This window comes from Vombatus ursinus, unplaced genomic scaffold, assembly GCF_900497805.2.
Source record: "Vombatus ursinus unplaced genomic scaffold, bare-nosed wombat genome assembly UNPS02015255.1, whole genome shotgun sequence".
Taxonomy (NCBI): domain Eukaryota; kingdom Metazoa; phylum Chordata; class Mammalia; order Diprotodontia; family Vombatidae; genus Vombatus; species Vombatus ursinus.
The window spans coordinates 23,189,780-23,211,200 of record NW_020955033.1 but is presented as its reverse complement, the minus strand read 5'-3'; the positions used below and the strand labels follow the sequence as shown (position 1 = coordinate 23,211,200).

General features: G+C 39.9%; 1 protein-coding gene across 1 annotated transcript in view; it reads left to right on the top strand.

Moving 5' to 3' along the window:
* LOC114031802 (laminin subunit alpha-3-like) overlaps nucleotides 1–21,421 on the top strand; it is a 325,671-nt gene that overhangs the window by 128,152 nt on the left and 176,098 nt on the right. Inside the window, exons 14-19 of the mRNA XM_027846940.1 lie at nucleotides 9,158–9,292; nucleotides 10,397–10,534; nucleotides 12,490–12,536; nucleotides 14,030–14,129; nucleotides 16,800–16,852; nucleotides 17,370–17,475. Coding sequence (XP_027702741.1) covers nucleotides 9,158–9,292; nucleotides 10,397–10,534; nucleotides 12,490–12,536; nucleotides 14,030–14,129; nucleotides 16,800–16,852; nucleotides 17,370–17,475 — 579 coding nt within the window. The remainder of the gene's footprint in view (nucleotides 1–9,157; nucleotides 9,293–10,396; nucleotides 10,535–12,489; nucleotides 12,537–14,029; nucleotides 14,130–16,799; nucleotides 16,853–17,369; nucleotides 17,476–21,421) is intronic.

The window sequence follows — 21,421 nt, the reverse complement described above, 5'->3', positions numbered from 1 at the left end:
ATTTTTGATATTCTTTTATTTTTAAATTTTGAGTTCCAAATTCTTTCCCTTCCTCCCACCCATTGAGAAAGCAAGCAATGTGATATCACTTATACATGTGAAATCATGTAAAGCATTTCCATATTAGCCATTTTTTTTAAAAGCAAGAAAAAGAAAGTGAGAAAATTATACTTCTGTTTGCACTCAGAGTTCATCAGTTTTCTCTCTGGAGGTTGATAGCATTTTTTTCACCATCAGTCCTTTGGAATTGTCTTGGGTCATTGTATTGATCAGAGTGGCCAAGTCTTTCACAGTTGATCATCACTATAACATTGCTGTTGCTATGCACAGTGATTTCCTGGTTCTCCTCACTTTGTTTTGCATCAGTTCATATAAGTCTTGCCGTGTTTTTCTGAAACCACCCCCTTGTCATTTCTCACAGCAAAATACACTCCAACCAATGGGTATTTTGGAGAGATATTGAGATCTACCTTGCACCTGGTCTATTTGATATGCCAGTGGGGCATGCAGATGGAAATGACTCTCAGGCAGGTGGTGGTACAGGACTAGATCTAAAGAAAGATATGAGGGCTTAAGTTTGTCATTTCTAGATTTTTTTTTTTCACTTTTCAATTGCTTCTCATCCACCCACAGAGGACCTGGTTTGGGATAAGAAAACATGTGTATGAGTTCTAGCTCTATCACAGACCGTGTAACCTTGGACAAATCACTTAATCTCTCTTTGACTGATTTCTTCATCTATAATGATGTATAGATCTATGTCTTCATCTATAAAGACTAGATGATCTAATTAAGGTATTTTTACCTTAAATTTTTACTCTCAATTCAGTGATCTTATGACCTATATTAGAAGACTTCAGCAAGAGTGAGAAAACTAGTGGATGTATAAAGACTTATGGGAAAATTTCAAGGGCTGCAGAATCCTTTTCCCATCTAGGCAGGGACCCTGGACTTTAGTCTGGAGAACGCTTCTTTAACATCTAACATCAGCCTTCCATCGTACATTATTTAGTGGTGCTGGGATAGTGCGGTAAGTCAGACTGGATAGCCAGTTCCACGCCATTACTAACACATTGCCTAGATGGATTTTCTGGTATAAATATTCACTCTCCATTCTAAGAAGTTGTATGAAAGAAGAATTTATAATTCTCCATTTCATTGTATTCCCAAGCCCCCAGTTAGAGATAGCACTATGGAAAAACATCTAGGGGCAACTAGGGGGCTCAGTGGATAGAGCACCAGCCCTGGATTCAGGAAGATCTGAGTTCAAATCCAGCCTCAGACACAAAATAATTCCTAGCAGTATGACCTTGGGCAAGTCATTTAACCCCATTGCCTCGCCACAAAAAAAAGAAAAGAAAAACATCTAAGTTTTAAGTCTCTCCTCTCCTGGGATGAGATAGTATATGTAAACTACTTGGCAAACCTTATATAATGCTATATAAATGCTAGCTTTTTTCTAATGCATCTTCCTCTCCTTTCTCTTCTTCTCCCTCCTCTTCCTCTTCTTCCTCCTCCTCCTCCTTTTCTTCTTCTCCTCCTCTTCCTCTTTCCTCTTGTTTCTCTTAAGAAACAGCCTTTCTTCATATTTAGAGGAAAAGTCTTCAGGCTGCAATGGGAGAACGCAAAGGGAGAAATGAAATTCAGAACTACAGCCTTGGAGTCTTTAATGGGGAGAGGGGGAATTGTGGCAGAGCATTTCTTCAATAAAGCATCTGTCCTGACATGCCTCATGCCGGTTCACGTGGCTTGACTTTCCAAATCCTGGCACCTCTTCTAGTGGCTGCCTCTGCTTATTCTTCCAACTCTTCTGGCTTTCCGGGTTCTTCCTTGATTGTTGGCTCCTGCCTGGATTAGTCTTTGGAGCTAGAAAGCTCAGCCTTTAAGGGGCCATCAGGGTCATGGCAGGTCATTACCTATCCAATGGCTTTGCTCCTTCCAATTCAATCAAGGGAATCCTGTTCATGTTTCATAAAGGGATGAATCTTTCCAGTCAGTTTACCATTCTTATTAGCAGTCCCTTACTTTCTGTGATTAGATCCTAGGCTTCCTAGATTGGGGATCCTCTACAGTTGTAATGTGGCTTGGGACACTGGGACTCTATAGTTAAGGGGACATGCTCAGATCTGGGAGCTCCCCTTGGTGGCTTCGGGTACAATTGGAAGTGGCCTCTAGTTATCACTGTGGCAGTTAGTTCTTCCTGTATCTGTGCTCTCTTGGAGTTTGTCCCAGAACCTGTACGGGTGATTCCTGACAACAATGCCCCAGACCCCAGGGGGAATGAAACCCCTTGAGGCTGCAGCACCTGGTGGCTGTGATATCTTACTTAGGGAAGTTGCTATGGGGATGGCAAACCCAAGGACTACCACTACTGACTCGTCTGACTGCCAAGCATTCCCCAAGGAGCTCACTCTCTGACAGTCAGAGACTGGGTGCCTACAAAAGCCATGTCTCTGAAACAAAGAGAGTAAGTTAGAACAAAAAAGATTGTGTCATTCCTTTTATAGTGGGGTTCTGCTGCTATAGAGTGTTGCAGTTGGAAAGGAACTTAGAGATTATCTAGTCTCCAACCATCTTAAAATCTAGATGAGGAAACTAGAGAGGTGAGGTGACCTGCAACTCCACAAAGCTAGTATGTAGACACTAGTGTAGACATTCGTGTAGACAGTGTATGGATAAGTGTAGACAAGAGAATAGATAAGGAGGGGAAATGTAAAGGAGAAATTAAGTCAACAAACATTTATCAATCGCTCTGGGCAAGGCACCTTGCTAAATTCTGAGAATAAAAATATATACAAAATTAAAGATAGTCCCTGCCCTCAAGAATCTATCTAAATAATTTGTAAAATAATAATATAAATAACAAAATAATTTATAAATAATATATCAAAGGAAGCTGAAAAAAAGGGAGGCGGGGAGCGAAGCTATCCATTCAAGTCACTTGATTGGCCTGGACACTTTCCTTAAAATGGAGTTCGGGAAGGAGCTAACCAATCAAGCAGAAAGTCATTCAGTTCAATAAGTAGTACATTGTGCTGACCCTCTCTGTAGGCAGAATTGGTATAAATTTTTGTTGTTCAGTTGTTTCAGACTCTTCATGACCCTATTAGACATTTTCTTGGCAAAGATGCTGGGATGGTTTGCCATTTCCTTCTCCAGCTCATTTTACAGATGAGGAAACTGAGGCAAACAGGGTTAAGTGACTTGCCTAGGGTGACATAACTAGTAAGTGTCTGAGGCCAGATTTGAATTCAGGTCTTTCTGACTCCAAGCCTAGTGCTCTATCCACTGCACCACATAGCTCCAGAGTAAACTGAGGAGACAATGATTCCTCTCTCTCTTTAATGAAGCAAAGGGTCTTTCCTCATCCAGCATTTCCCTATACTAGTAAAATGAAAAAAAATCTACTTCTTATGCCTGTCTGTCACATTAGGACAGATTAGTTTCCCAGGCAAACTAGACGAGTCTGTAAAAGAATCAAATTTAAGAACAGACTTTTTGCTTTGATTGTTGCAGGGAGGGGGAAGAAAAAAGAGAGGAGAGGAGATTGGGAAGGTTGCTGAGGAAAGGTCCCTAAACCGGAAGCTGCCTGGAGAGTCCTGGTTTTGCTGTTGGGGGAAAGCTTCATAGCCAGAGGAGGGCAGCTAGAGAATCCCGATGGTTTAAGGGGAAGGGCTGGGGTAGTGGAGGGAGTCTGAAAAGAAATCTCTTCCTTCAGTTTGCTTTCTTACTACCTCCTCATCCGGCAGAAGACTGGAGCAGTTATATAAAAGTGGGTTTGGGGAACATTTGTAGTTTTCCCTCTGGCCTGTATCCCTAGGTCCAGTCAACCATAAGGACAGATCATAGTCTGGCGGTGCAGAGCTGATGGCTCTGTGTGTGGGCTGCCCTCAGCTGAGAGAGCTGCCACTTTCCTGGCACCATCAAGGAAAAATGCTTTTCAGCTGCTACAACTGAGAGGCTGTCCCTGAGCCATGAGGAACTTTGTTTATCCTCCTTTTTTTGCTCCTCAGAACCATGGAATAACAACAACTCAACACTTAAAGGACCTGTGATTTTTTTTTTTTGTCTCTGTGGATTCCCTCCATTGATAGGGATTGCAGCCCCTCCTTGAGTCAGGAGTTGGTTTTTCAAAGTTATGGGAATGGAAAAAAGTCATCACAGCTTAGCCCAGCTGGTGCTCAGCCTCTCTCAAACTTGGGCTGGTCCTCAGATAAGACACACCGTCTACCATTGTGTCTTGTACTTGAAACCTTTACACCTTGGTAGAATAATAGCATCACAAATTTAGAGATGAAAGGGATCTCAGAGATCATCTAGACCAACCCTTGCCCCTTGCCCCATTTAGCAGTTGAGGAAACTTGAGATTTGGGTGGAGTGACTTTTTAAGTGTGGAGGTGGGATTTGAACCCAAGTCTGTAAATCCAAGTCAGTGCTCTTTCCACTACAACATTTGCCTCTTGCCAGAGCTTCTGCTTCCCTAGCCTAACCTTTGAGAACCCTGGTTTGTCTCCCCCCCCCCCCACCCCATACCATAGTGAAACATGGAAGTATCACATGAGATAATATTTGTAAAGCACTTAGCACAGTACCTGGCATTATAGTAGGTGCTATATAAATGCTAACCATTATTAATATTGTTGTGATTAATTGGATTTATGTGGATTTTAATAATTACTTATTTTTATAGAGCTTTTAAGGCTATTAAGCACTGCAGCTCCGTGGATAGAGCACAGGACCTGGAGTCAGGAATCCCTGAGTTCAGATCTAGGCTCTGACTTTCACTAACTCTGTGATCTTGAGCAAGTTACTTAACCTCTGTCTGACTCAGTTTCCTCATCTGTAAAATGGAGATAACAATTGCACCTACCTCCCAGGGTTGTTGTTAGCAGCAAGGAAGATAAAATGTGTAAAGTAGTTTGCAGACTTTAAAGTGATACTTAGATGTTAACAACTATTGAGCTCATTGGTATATAAAACTATAGATTAGAACTGTAAGGCACCTCAGAGATCATTAGATCCAGCATCCTTATTTTACAAACGAATAGAGAGGTTATAGGACTTGCCTGAGATCAAAAGGCAGTAAATGGCAATCTAGAATTTGAACATGGGGCCTCAGATTCCACAACCACTGGGTCAGTTATCATTTTTCCCATTTTACAGATGAGAAAACAGACCCAGAGAGGTTAAATGATTTCCCCAACATTACATGACTAGTAAGTGATGAAACCAAGTCTCAGGGCTATTTTTTGGACTCCAATTCCTTTTTAACTGTAACCACTTGGTGGCACTGCTTGGAAGAATTTGGAGATTTAAGGTAGAAAATGATAGTGAAAGGAAGAATGGTTTACTCTCTCTACTCTGGCCCCTACCTTTGGAATTTGGAGTATGGTCACTCTTTCTAAACCACACCTTTTCCTTCTAAATGGGCAAAGCTACTCCCTCTACATTGGCCTCACTCTACTGACCATGCTCAATAGGAAACAATGGGGGAAGACAATCAATCAATAATCAGCCAACAAAGTATTTATTAAGTCGGGCACTGTGCTAGGTGCTTGAGTTACAAGTACAAAGAATGAAGTAACCCCTAATCACACAAAAACTTATGTTCTAATGAAGGAGACAACAAATACACATAATTATATACCCAATCTAAATATAAAGTGAATAAATATAAATACACACAAAGTAAAATACGAGGTATTTGGGAGGGAGGGCATTAGCAGTTAGGGGGAGTCAGGAAAGATTTCGTTCAATGAAAGCACCAAGATGGTGCTTGAGTCGTGTCTGATCACAGGAAGAGAGATCTATGAGGGACAGGAAGGAGGAAGTGCATTCCAAGTACGTGGGACTGGCAATGCAAAGCTTTAGAGACAGGAGATAGTCTGGAGTAAGGAACAGAGAGGAGGCCAGTTTGGCTGGATCAAAGAATATGGGAAGGGGCATAATGTCCAGTGAGTCTGGAAAGACGGATTTAGGCCAGGACGCATAGAGATTTAAAGGTTAGAAAGAGGAGTTTATATTTGATTCTTGAGGCAGTAGGAAGCTGGTTGGTTGGCTGTTCAGATCTGTGCTTAAGAAAAATAACTTGGGCAGCAGGGTTTAGGATGGACCAGAGTAGAGTGAGACTTGAGGCAGGGAGACCAGTTAGGACCCTGTAGTATACTCTAGGTGGGAGGTGATGAGGGCCTTGCATCTGTATGACTGAAGAGAAGGGATCAGATGGAAGAGATGTGAAGTTAGAAAGGGCAAGATTTGACAATTGATTGGAAATATGGGGTGAGAGAGAATAAGAAGGTGAAGATAATGCTAGGGTGATGAATCTGGAATGGTGGTACCTTTGACAAAAATAAGGAAGTTTGGAAGAGAGGAAGGTTTAGAGGGATAGATAATGAGTTCAGTTTAGGACATATTGAGTTTAAGATATTATAGGGATATCCATTTGGAAATGTTCAGCAGGCAATTAATGAAGGGACTGAAGTTCAGGGGAAAGACTGAGTTCTCTCTCTCTCTCTCTCTCTCTCTCTCTCTCTCTCCACACACACATATATGTGTGTATACATATGTGTGATGTATGCAGATATGTGCATATATGTATGAATACATCATTCACATGTATTTAGAGATATGTGTACATATATACATACAGATACGTACATACACACATATGTATGCATGCATCATACATAACCTCATCAGCTTTCATAGCTTTGAATATTATGCAGATGACATAGCTACATCTATGTATTCATGTATACATATACAGTCTGTCGTACACATGCATATCCATACATGTATGCTTATTATAAACACATTTACATGCACATATGAATACATGTGTGTGCGTATGTCATCTACATAACCATAATAGTCAAACCTATGGAAGGTGGTGAGGTTACCAAGCCAATGTGTCATTCCCTTGCCAGAACGCAATTGGGTCCTAATTTTAGCCTGGGGGGCAGGAGGAAAACCTCAGATTCAATTTAAATTCTGCCTTTTGAGAAGTTTATCAAAAGTTATTAATGATCAAAATCACAAATATTTCTTCAGAGCCCCCTAAGTAGGATAAAAAATCCCTACCTATTTTACTGCCCCTCTTTTCCTTTTCTTGAAAAAAAACTTTGAAAATTATTTATATTCTGATTTTAAACAATACTAAAAAAAGAACATTCATACACCCAAAGGAGAACAGCAAAAGGGGTTTGTGAAAACTCAAATCTCTATTAAGTATAGCTTGCTTTAAAAAAAAAGTATGTAACAATTTCAACATGTTACTTTCAAAGCTGTCCTGCTTATCTGTGACTCTTTCCTTCTATTCTCTTCTGTGCATTAAAAAAATACTTCAATGAGTCTCTTTTGTTTCTTGGCAACACTATTGATAGTTCCCCTCTCCCAAGCAAGTTAAAAAAAAAAAAGAAATGAACAACATAATCCTTATAACAAATAAGCATAGCTAAGCAAAACAAATCCACGTATTTTCCATTTCCAAAAATGTATGTCTGCTTCTTCACCTTGAGTCTTTCTCCCCTCTTTCAGAAAGTGGGTAACATCCATCCTCAGCAGCCTTTTAGAGCCATTGTAGAGTTTAGAATTCTGAAGTCTTTCAAAGTTTTTTTCTTTATGATGTAATTGTTACTATATAAATTGTTCTTCTTACTTCACTCTGCATGAGTTCACATAAGTCTTCTCAGATTTCTCTGAAATCATCTATTTCGTCATTTCTTAATAATATTCCATTACTTTTGTATACAATAATCTGTTCAGCCATTTCCTAATTGATGGGCACCCTTTTTGTTTCTAGTCCTTTGCTACAATAAAAAGACATTCTATAAATATTTTTTGTACAAATGAGTCTTTTTCTCTTTGATACCTTTGGGGTATGGACCTACTAGTGGCATCATGGGGTCAAAGGGTATACACAGTTCAATGACCTTGGGGGCATGGTACACCAGTGTTTCTGTATTCCCACAGCCCATCCATAAATTGTCAGTTTCCCTTTTTTTGGGTCACCTTTTCCATTTAGATAGGTATGCAGTGGAACTTCAGACTTGTTTTAATTGATATTTTTCTGATTTTTAGTGATTTGGAGTATTTTTATATGACTATTCGTAGCTTGGATTTCTTCCTTTGAGAACTGCCTGTTCATATTCTTTTACCATTTATTTCTTGGGTTATTGTACCACTACTTGGGGTATTGTACCACTATTTGGAGTATTGTACCATTACTTGGGGTATAGTAACACACTTAATTTTTTTGCATTTAAGAACTAATACAAAATCACAAAGAAGTTATAAGCAGTCATAATTTTATACTAGGTGGAGGGTGGAGAACAGCTTCTAAAGTACTAGGAAAACTCAGAAATTAGGAATAATTTAGGGAATAGAAAAATCTTGAAGTAATTGCCTGAAAGGTAGAGGGGAAGAACTAAATACATCCCAGTTCTTTCAATCACACCCTCCTTCTTAGGGATCACAACTGAAAGAGAGCTCAAGCTGCCTTAGTACCTCAGTGTCAGTCCCTATTTTAAGAGCCTGCTAGGGCATCTCTGACTCACCGTCTCCAATTTACCACTCTTGGGTTGCCCCTACTTCTTCCTCTTTGAAAGCTCCATTCTTTCCCCTTTCCTTCCCAAGCTCTCCACATTGAGGCAAGTCTTACTGGACTATGGTTCCCAGAAGTCCACGCAGCTCCCAGAAGACCATGCAGCAAGGTTACAGAAGTTGAGTCTGAATACCCAGTTACAGACTATACCACTCTACTAGTCCAACATAATTTCAGGCTAGTTACTCATAGGAGACAAAGGTTGTATTACCTTCCCTGTAGCCCCTAAATCACCTACTAGTCTTGAGACGAAAAACATTTCAAATCAGAAAAAGGATGTAAACATAGACGAATTGAAAGGAGCCAGAAAAAAAAAAAAAACAGAAGAGGGATTGGAATTATAAATTATAATTATGAAAAGTGGAATTACAATTATAAAAAATGTCATGAGGCTTTCAAGGTGATAAAAAGGTAACCAACATTAAGCTTTTTTTTGTTTGTTTGGGATTTGGCAGCTGTTGGTTCATAGTTAAATAGAAATTAAAAGATTGATGCTAGAGTTCTTAGGATTTTTTTGAAGTATTTGTAGTTCACTTGTTTTGTCTTTGCTCCCAGAGTGTAACTGTGACCCGCTGGGCTCCCAGGACGGTGCTTGTGGACCCAGAGGCCAGTGTCGGTGCTACCCCAATTATGCCGGCCTGAGCTGCAACCAGTGTGCTCCCGAGTACTACAGCTACCCCAGTTGCTTTGGTGAGTAACCAACTCTATTCTTTGACCTAATTTCCTCTGCTACCGAAGTAGCAGCAACAGCAGAGGAAAATTTCCTGAAAACGATTTTACTGCAAGCCTTGGTTCCTGTGGGCAGGCATGGCAGAAGAGTTTTGTCTAATAAACAGTCAAACAAACCCCATTGTAATTATCATCGGAAAGTACATATTGAACGCCTAGCTGTGCATGGTTCTATGCCAGATCCCTTAAAAGGAAAACAATTAGACCTGATCTCTGCCCGATAGGATTCTAACAACCTTAAACTTAAAGCTGAGAGAAATTTTGCAACTAGAGGATGCTTTCAAATAAACTGTCTGGAGTGTGACTTTAGTTCCAACTTGAAGCCCTAGGTAGTGAGGATACATTTGTAACCACTGAGACCAAAACACTAAACAGTCTGAAACAAAAGGCAGATTTGAAAGCGTCAGAAATATGTTTGAAAGTGTTCATTGGGGTTCTGAGTTGCAACAAAGGGTAGCATCGATTAGCAATACTAAGTTCCACTCCTGATAATATGATCTTCCAGCCTTGTAAAGCAATTTCTCCCTTGTCAGATAGTCACTGGATGACATAATCAGATTGCTTACTATGTTTCTATCCAGAATAAAGCTTCTTAACCCTATTCCTGTCACAGAAATTGGTTGAACTCTAAACATGGGGAGAAAAGAGAAAAGAGAGGAGAGTCAGAAAGTTGACCCTATTAGCCAAATGTGTCTTTATGCGTTAACACAAGCAAACAGCTAACCAGAGCTGGGGGAGAGAAAGGAAGAGATGAGATGGATTCCTTTTCAACCCTTGACCAAGTCACCTCTTTCAGCCTGTCTACTACTAAAGGCTTTGAGGAGGGAGGAAGGTAGATTGTAGTCTTTGGAGTGGTTTGTGCCCACTCAGAAATAAATGATTAAAATTAAATCTCTAAGAGAAGAGCCACTTCCCTTCCTTATATTATCCCCTGAATCCACCTTCCTCAAGTACTGCAGAAGTAAAGCATTCCCAAAGGCACTTTGGGGCCCACCTTGCCTAATATAATCATGTTGGATGGTTAAATGTTTATTGTCCCAAGTCTGATGGTGTGCTTCAATCTAGCTTGTCAGTGTTCACCGCTTGGTTCATACCAGACTACATGTGATCCAGTCACTGGGCAATGTGAATGCCGAACAGGGATTACAGGACAGCTATGTGATCAGTGCCTTTCAGGAGCCTCTGATTTTCCCCACTGCCAAGGTAGGCATGCTCAATTCTGGTCAAAGGTGTGTATGATTTATTTAATTACTTAATAATAAATTAACTAATCTATTAATAATAATTAATAAAAGAATTCATTAATAATTCTTTGGAGAAGCAATATGTGGAAAGAGTACTGAACTTGGAGTCACAGGACCTAAGTTTGAATCTTAGGTTTGACTCTTAGTGTGTGTGTGACTTTGGTCAAGTCATTTAACCTCACCCATAAAATGAAGAAGTTGGATTAAATGGCACTGAAGCCTCTTCCAATTTTAGGTCTATGATTTTATAGCATAACCCCTTTTGGTTGAATGGAAAATGCAACAACAAATTTCCGGAAGTTAAACTAGGTGATCAGAATCAATTCCTAGTGATTAGGAAAAGTTCTTGAACATCCTCTCTTGTTAGCTGCTGTTGATTACTTATTTTTCATAAAATCCTAGAATTCAAGATCTGAAAGAGACCTTAGAACACCATAACTGAGGAAAGACAGTGGAATTACCTAGTTAAGAGATTGTTAGTGAGCTTGGAACGTCAAGGTTAGGAACTGGGTTGCAAGAGGACGAGAAATGAGTGGGAAGTAAAGAAATGGAGGCAGTGTATATAAATGATTTTTTCTATGAGTTTTGCAGTAAAAGGAAGGAACGGCCACAGGAAAATGGCTTGACAGTATGGCAGGGTCAAAAGAAGTTTTTTTTAAGAATGGGGGAGACCTAAATGTGCTATGATGGATGGCAGGGAGAGCATTGTGACTGATTATCAAAGTAGCGACACGGTTATGAAATCCTAATCTTGCAAGTGCTGGGTCACAGATGATGAGGAAAGCTGAGCTGATTAAAGGGGAGAACAGAGGAAGGGTAGAAAGCAGCAACAGAAGGAAAAACAAATAGAATTGGCCAAGTAGGGGAACAAAGAAAGTGGGGGCAGGTGGGCAAATAGCAGAAAGAAACACAATAAATAGACAGAAACAACGAGGAGGAAGAAAAGCACCAAAGGCAAACAAAGGAAGGAGAGATGAGAGGAGAACAGCCTAGGGGCAGTGTAGGGACAAAGAGACAATTTTAGGGGGAGTAGAAAGAAGCAGTCTTGAGGGGGAAAGAAGGGATCAAGTTGAGAGGTAGCAGGGCAAGAAGGCGGTGGTGAATGATAACCCAACTCTTGGCAGGGATTTATCTTAACACATAAAACCAATTCAGCTTATGACGACCCTGTGTCATTGCAAAAGGCTGAATTATCAAAGAGGTTTAAATGATGTTCGCAACATTATATTTCCTAAATATGCTCACTAATGTGAGAAAGATTTCAAGGGGTGGAAGATTGGCTGTAGTCCATAAAGTGTTAGAAGCAGCATGAAGTGTAAGGGGACAAAGACATTTCTTTGGTCAGAAGTCCAGGGTTCAAGGCCTTGGACTCATTGTCCTTTCTTTGTCCCTTTGGGCAAATCATTTAATCCTTCTGGGCCTCAGTTTCCTCATCTGTAAAAGAGGGAGTCAGACTAGAAGTTTCTTTCTAATTCTAGACCTGTGATCCTAAAAACCATCCCCAATTCTTCAGGTAGCTTAGTTGAATATTTGCTGAAAAGTGGTGCAACACACCCCTCTTCTGGACAAAATTACACTAGCTCAAATGGTTATTTCTAGGCTCTGTCCCCAGCCTCCATCCTCTCACCTATGCCCTTCAGTCTTTAATAGAAATTAGCTTTTACAAAAAATGGCACTTAATGGCTTTATGCAAAGTGGAAAAATCCTGCTTTTTTCTATCTGAGCTTTATTCTCAAGGACTTTTGGTGAACAAAAGGCATTCTTCCTACTCATCTATTGAAAGATTTTTGTGAGAGCCAGCATCACCTTTCAAAAAAGTGTGTGTGTGTTTGAGTGTGTGTGTGTGTATGTTTAAAAATGATGTGACCCATAATACCAAAAAAATGACATTTTTTTTTCCTGAATCTGATACAGGTTTCAGTAGTGAATGTAACCCTGTTGGTACTATCGATTCCAGTTCTGTGAGTACAAGTTTACAAAACTATAATTCTTTGAGCCACTGTGGTGGTCCTTAGTATAGGAACTGTTACAGCTTCCTAGAATAAAATATGGAGGGGGACACATATTTTTAAAAGAATGATCTTGGAAATTTGAGAGGTGACATAGTGTAGAGGCGAGAGCAATCACAGCTTCAGATTTATTTCTTTGAGCCTCAGTTTCCTCAGGTATAAATGGGGATGGTAATATTTGCCCTGCTGATCTTATAGGGTTAGGATCAAGTGAGATAATGTATATGGAAGAACTTTATAAAACTGTAAAGTGGCATTTGGCAGTACATATTTGTGGGTAGAGGACTTGTCTAAGAGTCAGGAGACCTGAGTTTGAATTTTGGCTCTGACTCTTACTAGCTGTGTGATTTTGAGCAAGTTTACTTGGCCTCTCTAGGCCTTGTTTCCATGTGGGGTGGTCTCTGTGGTCCTTTCCAGAACTGATGCTCTGTGACTCGCAATGTGTTATTTTTGTGGAGATGGGGCTTGTATTCTGATTTGAGGTAGCAGGGACCCACACAACATCAACTAATAGTGTGGATATGCAGAATAAGTGAAATATGTTTGGTATCACTCTTCCTACCACAGTACAGATTTACATTTGGAGATTTTTGCCTGTCTCCCAGTAAGCTGGGGTGATGGCATAGTAGACAGAGTGTTGACCTTGAAGACAGGAAGACCTCCATTCAAATCCTCCCTTAGACTCTTACTAGCTATGAGACCTTAAGCAAGTCACTCTCAGCCCTCAGTTTCTCTGTCTATAAAATGGGAATAAGAGAACCTGTTTCATAGGGTTGTTGTAAGGATCAAATAAGCTAATCTATGTAAACTGCTTTGTAAAATTTAAAGTGCCATGTATTTAAATGTTAGCTATCATTATTATAGATAGGAAATATGGCATGGTGAATGGAGAGCTGCCCTCAGAGCCAGGGAAATCCAGTCTTTGCTCCATACTGGTTTTGTGACCCTGGGTAAGATATTTAATTTTCCATTTGCCTGCAAATCTAAGTTGAAGAGAAGGTGTTTTGTTTTGCATTTTGTTTTGGTAGAGGAAATTTTCTCAACAGAGAATTCCATGTACTGGTGAAATCTAGGGCCAGTCTCTTTCAATTATAATCCTGGAAGCCTGGGAATGCCTCAGGTTTAGCATATGACAGATTAACCATCATACAAGGTCAACACAATTGTATTGTGGAGCTTTGTAAAGAATTAGAAACCAGTAGGCTTTACTCAAATTCTGTAAATGAAGCCCCCACACTCTCAGATAAATATAATACTTCTGTTGTTTCTCAAATTTATACATATAATACAAACTTTTTAATAAAAATTCCCTTTTTGAGTGTACTTAGTTCCTACTCCAGGGCCAGAATAGATTTTCTGCGCCAAGCTTTTGTTCTGAGACCTTCTTTGATTGATTGCTTTGACTCCAAGATTCCACATGTTGGATTATTTTTTTTCCCCAATAGGGGTATTGCCAGTGCCAGCTTTATGTCAAAGGTCCTACCTGCAGCATCTGCAAGCCATTATACTGGAATCTGGCAGGCGAAAATCCTGATGGATGTTCAGGTAAGATTTCCTACATGTGGCTCTTGGCCATATTGTGACTTCTTTTAATGTTCTTTATCACAGTGGCTGAGCCAACCCGAGCTTTTCATTTTAGTCAGAGCTGTTCCTTGGAAACCCAATCGGACATTTGGATGATTTCACCTTCTGCTAGAAATTCTGTCAGTTTCAAAATCTCCACAGCAGATTGATGGCCCTGATCTCTAGCCATATTTCATTGACCACTAAGGCAATAATTAACTAAGTGTTTTCTTACCATGGTCTTCCAGTTCATTCTCTCTGATTTCATTTTATGCTTCTGTTGATATTGGCCCAATAACTTTGGATTCAGTTTAGTTCAGCAAATATGCAGAGGACTGTACGTTTGCTGAGAGTACAGTGCGAGGTCCTTGGGAAGATAAAGAAGACTTTGTGGTCCTTGTCCTCACAAGTCTTAAAATTTAAAGGGAAGATAGAGTACTGAGAGAAATAATCATAATACAAAAAAAGGGAGCATTATAAATTCGGGGGAGACTTATGAAGATGGTACTATGTGATGTTCAAAGAAGAAAATTAAATTTTCTGATCAGGTCAATCAGAGAAGGCTTTATGAATGAGGTTTTGAGCTGAGGCATGAAAAAGGGGTAGGATTTCATCATGAAGAGAATGAATTGGAGGTGGTGGTGGTGGTCCAGGAATAGGGAACAGTAAGAATGTAGTCTTGGAGTTAGGAGGGTAGAGGACATGCCCAGAAAAAAGCAAATGGTATCATTATATTAAAGCATGGACTACACCACTATGGTGTAAAAGAAAAACAGAAAGACCAGGGGCATTGGATTGTGGAGGGACTCAGGACCAGGCTGAGGGGTTGTTACTTTATTCAGTAAGCCATAGGGAGTCACTGAAGGAAGCAGAGGGTGAGATGATCGATTAGATTTATGTGCTACCAGAATCCTCTGGCAGTCATGTCAAGTCAGCATTGAGTAAGCACCCACTAAGTATCATGTGCTCTGTTTAGCCCCAGAGATACAAAGAAAGGGGAAAAACACAGGCACTGCCCTCCAGGTACTTACAAACTAATGGGAGAGACAATGTGCAAACAACTCTGTATAGGGTTATAGATACAGATCTAAATAGATAGAGATAGAGATAGAGATCTGTGTAAGTGTATGTGTATATGCATATATGTGCGTATAATATGTACATACATCTATTACATATAAATATATAGATATATCTTATTTGTATATAGCTGCTACTGTATGATATATACATACACATACATAGATTATATAGGATTATAGCCAGTTTATCTAATGTGTATATATGTTTACATATATATGCACATATGCATATGTGTATGCACTTATGCACATATGTATACACATACCTATAATTTCTTCTGTGTGTATGCATATATGCATACACACATAGGATAAATTGGGAGTAATCTTAGAGGAAGGGCACGATTATTAAGGAGGCTTCTTGCAGAAGGTGGGATTTTATCAGAGACTTGAAGGAAGCCAGGAAGACCAGGAAGCAGAGATGAGGAGGGAGAGAAATCCAGGCAGGGGGAACAGTCAATGAAGATGCATGGGAGTCTGATGGCAGAATGTCTTGTTTGAGAAACAGCAAGGATGCCAGTGTCATGGATCACGTATTTGCTGCACATGAATAACCCAATCCCACGACTGAGTCAAAGGCTTATAGCATGGAGCTTTTAAGCAACTTGTTCAGTAATTAGCAAGTTAATAAGCAGTTGTTCTTCATATCTTCTGGGACTTTGGGGCACATGCTTTTTGTTCTTCAGACAATATATCCTTTTCTTGTGTTTGTAGATTTTGTTTTAGTGAGATGAGCCACAAATATTTAATTTAAAGTAAGTGACATGTAATTGATCAATTTTTATAGAAGTTTCTGGGGTTCCCATCTTTTTCTTTTAATTTTATTTTTTATTCTGAGAACACAAAAAGAGGATTCTATATGAAACTAAATCTCCATTTCATGCTGCTTGCTTTAAATAATTATATGTATATATAATAAATTCTTATTACTTTCAAAACTATCCTGCTTATGTGTACTTCTTTCTGTTCTCTTCTATGCATTAAGTGTGTGTGTGTAGTGTGTGTATATGTATATGTGTATACATATACATATACATATATATTTACCCCTCTATTTTTGGCATTACTAGTCTAATAGTATTAATGTAAAGGATATATTGATAAGAGAAAGGCAGTAGAGAGTACTGGGTTCAAATCCACCTCTGATACTTATACCTGTGCGACCTGGGACAAATCATTTATCCTCTCTGGGCCTCAGTTTCCTAATCTGTAAAAGGAGGGAAGTGGATGAAATAGTCCTTTCCAAAAGCAAAGTCTTTCCTTTCCAGAAGTAAAGTCTTGACCTTATGAACTTTGGCCTAGACTTCATTTAAAATTCTGCCGTGCTATATCTCTTGCTTGGAGTGTCCACAAGCTGGCTACCACTAATAAGACATGGGTGGTATTCATCTGTCACAAGGAAGTTTTTGAAGTGCCAGAAGTACATGGCCTTACTTCTACCAAAAATTTCGTGTGAATGTCAGACTGTAGGTATTCCACATCCTTTGAGCCACAGAGAATGTCTTCATGTAAGCCTTGATCCAAAGGCTTTTTTGTAGAAGTGATCATTTCATATTGTCTACCTTCACAGAATGCCAGTGTGACGTGACTGGAACGTTAAGCGGAGTTGGAGAATGTGAGCAGGTAATATGAAGAGTGCTGTCTGACATAGGAGCGAACTATTACAGAAACCAATTATGGAATTCCTTAATGGAAATAACTGATGACCCAACAGTTATATGCAGGGGTTGTGCTGGTAAATGTTTAACAGCTAGATTTCTGAAAGAAAAAAACGATATACATGACACAAACTTTTAAATTTGAATTTAATTTGCATTATTAACATGTTCTCAGTCACTTTCTAACGTCTAGAAATCCACAAAGCAGTAAATTAATCAAGCTCTGATTTCTGAGATGTAAATGCTTAGACTGAAAATTTAACATTTGGCTCTTGAGAACCAGCTCAAGCTGGCTCCAGCACACCCGATTGTATAGTATATGGTGAATGCACCTGTAGTTTAAGATTCTTCATGCATTGTTGGAATTTTTACAATGAAATCTTCGGCAAAAATATTTTTAAAAAGTCATTCTTGCTTGAGTTAAAATATTTTCCATTTAAAATTAAGTTTAAATCCTTATCCTCTGATTAATTGTTCTACAGAGAGACGGTGAATGTTACTGTAAGCCTCATGTCTGTGGTGGTTCCTGTAATACATGTGAAGATGGCTATTTTGCTCTGGAAGACAGCAATTACTTTGGGTGCCAAGGTAAGTTCTATTCTGGTGGGAACTATATGGATGTAGCAAAAGTCTGGGTGTATCAAGGGGAGTCCAAAACGCTTCCCTTTGTGCAATGTGTTGTTTTTCAGTGTTGTGTCCCTAGCAAGCAGCACAATTCCTTATGCATAAATGCTTACTACATATTTGTGGGGGGCAGCTAGGTGGCACCATGGCTAGAGCCCTAGGCCTGGTGTCAGGAATACTTGAGTTCAAAAATGGCCTCAGACACTAGCTGTGGGACCTGGGGCAAGTCACTTAACTGCTTTCTTCCTCAGTTTCCTCAACCATAAATGGGGACAATGACCACACTACCTCCCAGTGTTTTATATGAAGATAAAAGGACTTGAACCCAAGGCTTCCTGGCTTTGCAGTCAGTTCTCTATTCATTGTGCCATGCTGCACAATATTATTATGGGTAGCTAAGTGGTGTGGTAGATAGAGCTCTAGACCTGGAGTCAGGAAGACTCATCTTCCTGAGTTCAAATCTGGCCTCGGATACTTACTAGCTGTGTGACCCTGGGCAAGTCACTTAACTCTGTTTGCCTCAGTTTTCTCATCTGTAAAATAAGCTGGAGAAGAAAATGGCAAATCAGTCCAGCATCTCTGCCAAGTAAACTCCAAACAGGGTCACAAAGAGTTAGACATGACTGAAAAACAATATCTATCATCATTACTGCTATTATTATTTTTATTATTATGCCATAAATATGTAATAATCACATTGTATATGAGTACTGCCACTCAGTTGCACCATCCTATTAGTTTAGGATTATGTGGTATTTAGTTGGGCCCCCAATGAACACCTGAACAATTGTCAGAGTGTCCTTGGAATAAGATGCCTTTGAGGGATGTAGCTCGGCTAATATCAACTTTGTTCAGGTTACAGTATCAATGAATCACAGACTTTCAGAGTGCATTTTGTCCCACCTGAACCTGAATGGGAATCATTTCTATTACATACTTGACAAATGGCCACCCAGCCTTCTCTTGAAGACCTCTAGTGATGAGAAACTCACTACATATATAATTGCATCTGTCTTGCGGGGTCGTTGTCCCATGACATCATGTATGTAAAGCAGTTTGCATACCTAAAAGTACTGAATGAATGAGAACTACTATTATTATTATTTTTATTACCTCCAAGGCAGCCCATTCTACTTGAGTAAATGATTATTGGGATTTTTTTTCACTTTCATCAAGCTTAAAACTACCTGGCTGCAATTACACTCAGTGCTCCTGGTTCTGTTGCTGGGGCCAGGCAGAATGAGTCTCTGCCCTCTTCCTTACGCCAGCCTTTCATATCCGTGAAGGCAGAGATCATAGCACACATGCCACTCCCCTCCATGCCCCAAAGTCTTATTTTCTCCAGGCTAAAAATACCCAACTCATTCTCATTGGCATGGCTTTGAGGCTTTTACCATGCTGGTAACCCTTCTCTGGACTCTCTCTCCAGGTTGTCAATGTTCTTTCTAAAAGGGGGAAGCAAGTGGTATTGTAGATAGAGCGCTGACCTGGAGTCAGGAAAACCTGAGTTCAAATCCTACCTCAGATGCTTTATGAGCTATATAACCTCAGGCAAGTCAAATCCTCAGTCTGCCTTAGTTTTTTCATCTACAAAACAGCGATAATAATACCACTTACCTCTCAGGATTGTTGTGGGGATGAAATGATATGAGTTGTAAAGCACTTTGCAAGCCTTAAAGTGCCATATAAATGCTGTTATTATTAATGTTATCATTATTATTATAAAATGTGGCAAAAGAAATGAATACACAACCCCAGGGTAGGTTATAATGGGACTTTGCTCCTTTGCTAAGGACTCTATGTCTCTCTTTAATGCAGCCTAAATACTTAAAGAAATTAATTCACTGGAAGGTCAAATACTGAGGCTGAAGCTTCAGTACTTTGGCCACATAATGAGAAGATGGGACTCATTGGAAAAGATCCTGATGTTGGGAGAGATTGAAGGCCGAAGGGAAAGGGGATGGCAGAGGATGAGACGGATAGATAGTGTCATGGAAGCAACGAACATGAGCTTGGACAGACTTTGGGAGATAGTGGAGGGTAGGAGGGCCTGATGTGCTGTGGTCATGAAGAGGCAGACATGACTGCTGTTAGCTTTTTTGACTGCCGTGTCGCCTTGCTGACTTGTCTTGAGATTGCATGATAGAATTATAGATGTCTGTTCTTTAGTCCTACCCTTCTCTCCCTCTCTCTCTCTCTCTCTCTCTCTCTCTCTCTCTCTCTCTCTCACACACACACACATTGTCTCTGCCTCCTCCTCTGTCCCATCTCTGTCTCTGTCTCTGTGTGTCTCTCTCTGTCTTTCTCTCTCTGTCTCTCTCTGTTTGTCTCTCTGTCTCTGTGTTTATCTCCCTTTCTATCTCTCTCTGTCTCTCTCTCTTTCACTGTCTCTGCCTCTCTTGCTGTCTCTGCATCCTCCTCTGTCCCGTCTCTGTCTCTCCTTATGTGTGTGTCTCTCTCTTTCTCTCTCTGTCTCTGCCTCTCTCTGTTTGTCTCTCTGTCTTTGTTTGTCTCCCTCTCTGTCTCTCTCTTTCTGTTTCTGTCTCTTTCTCTCACTTTCTGTCTCTCATAAGATTTTTAAAACATTCCTTGCTCACGCTTTGTCTGTGGCCTGCTGTGACGAATGGTAAATGAGACTTTCTATAGGAATGCCTAGCACAGCGCCATGGGTATGATAGGTGTTTAATAAATATTGGTTGATGTGGCTTAATGGCTGTGTGAGCATGTTAAAAGACAACCTAGACAGAAATGGGCAACACACAGGTACAGATTAGGAGGAAAAGAGCCAGGAACCATAATAAATTACACTTGTGAGAAAAAGAGAATAGTTGGACTGAAAAACTGAGTCACATAGAATTAGAATTATTAAATACAGTGCTTGGCATGTAGTTGTTGTTCAGTCATTTTTACAATGGGGCACTAGAGACTCCTTCCTCAATTTCTCCCTCACGTCCCCTACCCCAGACCTTTTTTTCTCCCCTAATTTAGTATCTGGGCTTCCAGATAATCTCTAAGTTCTAACTAATTATGAAACCTAGAATGTGTTTGACTTAGAAAGGTACCTCCTGTTGCTTAGATGTAGAGAATTAACATGTTGATGGTGACCATAAATATAAACCCATCTTCTCACCTTCTCCCTGCGTCCTCACATACCACCTTCACACCAAACAGAGGAGCAGGAACTCCTTTCCTTGCTGGAGCCCTCCCTGCCCCCCACATTCTTCCAGTGGGTGAAGAGAGGGTTTCTCTTGCTGCTAAAAGGTATCAAGGTGGGAAAGTTCATAGGATTTCGAGTATCTGGTCTCAGAGATAATCTGATATTACCCTTTCATTTTTAAGACTAGGAAACTAACGCCATGACAAGTTCAATCAAGGTCATATAGATAGCAGAGAGACATCTAGAACCCTCTGACTTTAAATTCAAAGCTCTTTCTCCTGTCTGTGTATTCTCCTGTATTCTATTACTCTCTATGTCTTTTTTTCTACTAAGTATTCCAGAAACACACACTGCCTGTATTCCTGGAATATTTAGTGGGAACTCAGAATGCATTTTCCACAACAATATTTAGAAATAATAGCTAGCTGTAATTAGCTAAGAGAAATTATTATTTCACTATTATATTAAAAACCAATTATTAATTTGGGATCCAGGCTTTTCTCCTTTATTTCCTTATTTAAAGTCCAGCCCTTGTAAAAAGTTAGTCTCTGAAGGACATGACTGATTGATGAAATTGCCCTAATCCTTGGGGTTCATACTCTCAATCTTGGGTAGGACTCCACCCAACTAGGAGACCTTACTTATGTTTAGAGTGTAAACAGAATCCACTCTGGACTAATTCTTACCCCAGAGGCCCTATCCTTGTACCCCTCCATTAGAATGTAGGGTGACCCAGTTCATGAAGGAGGAAAC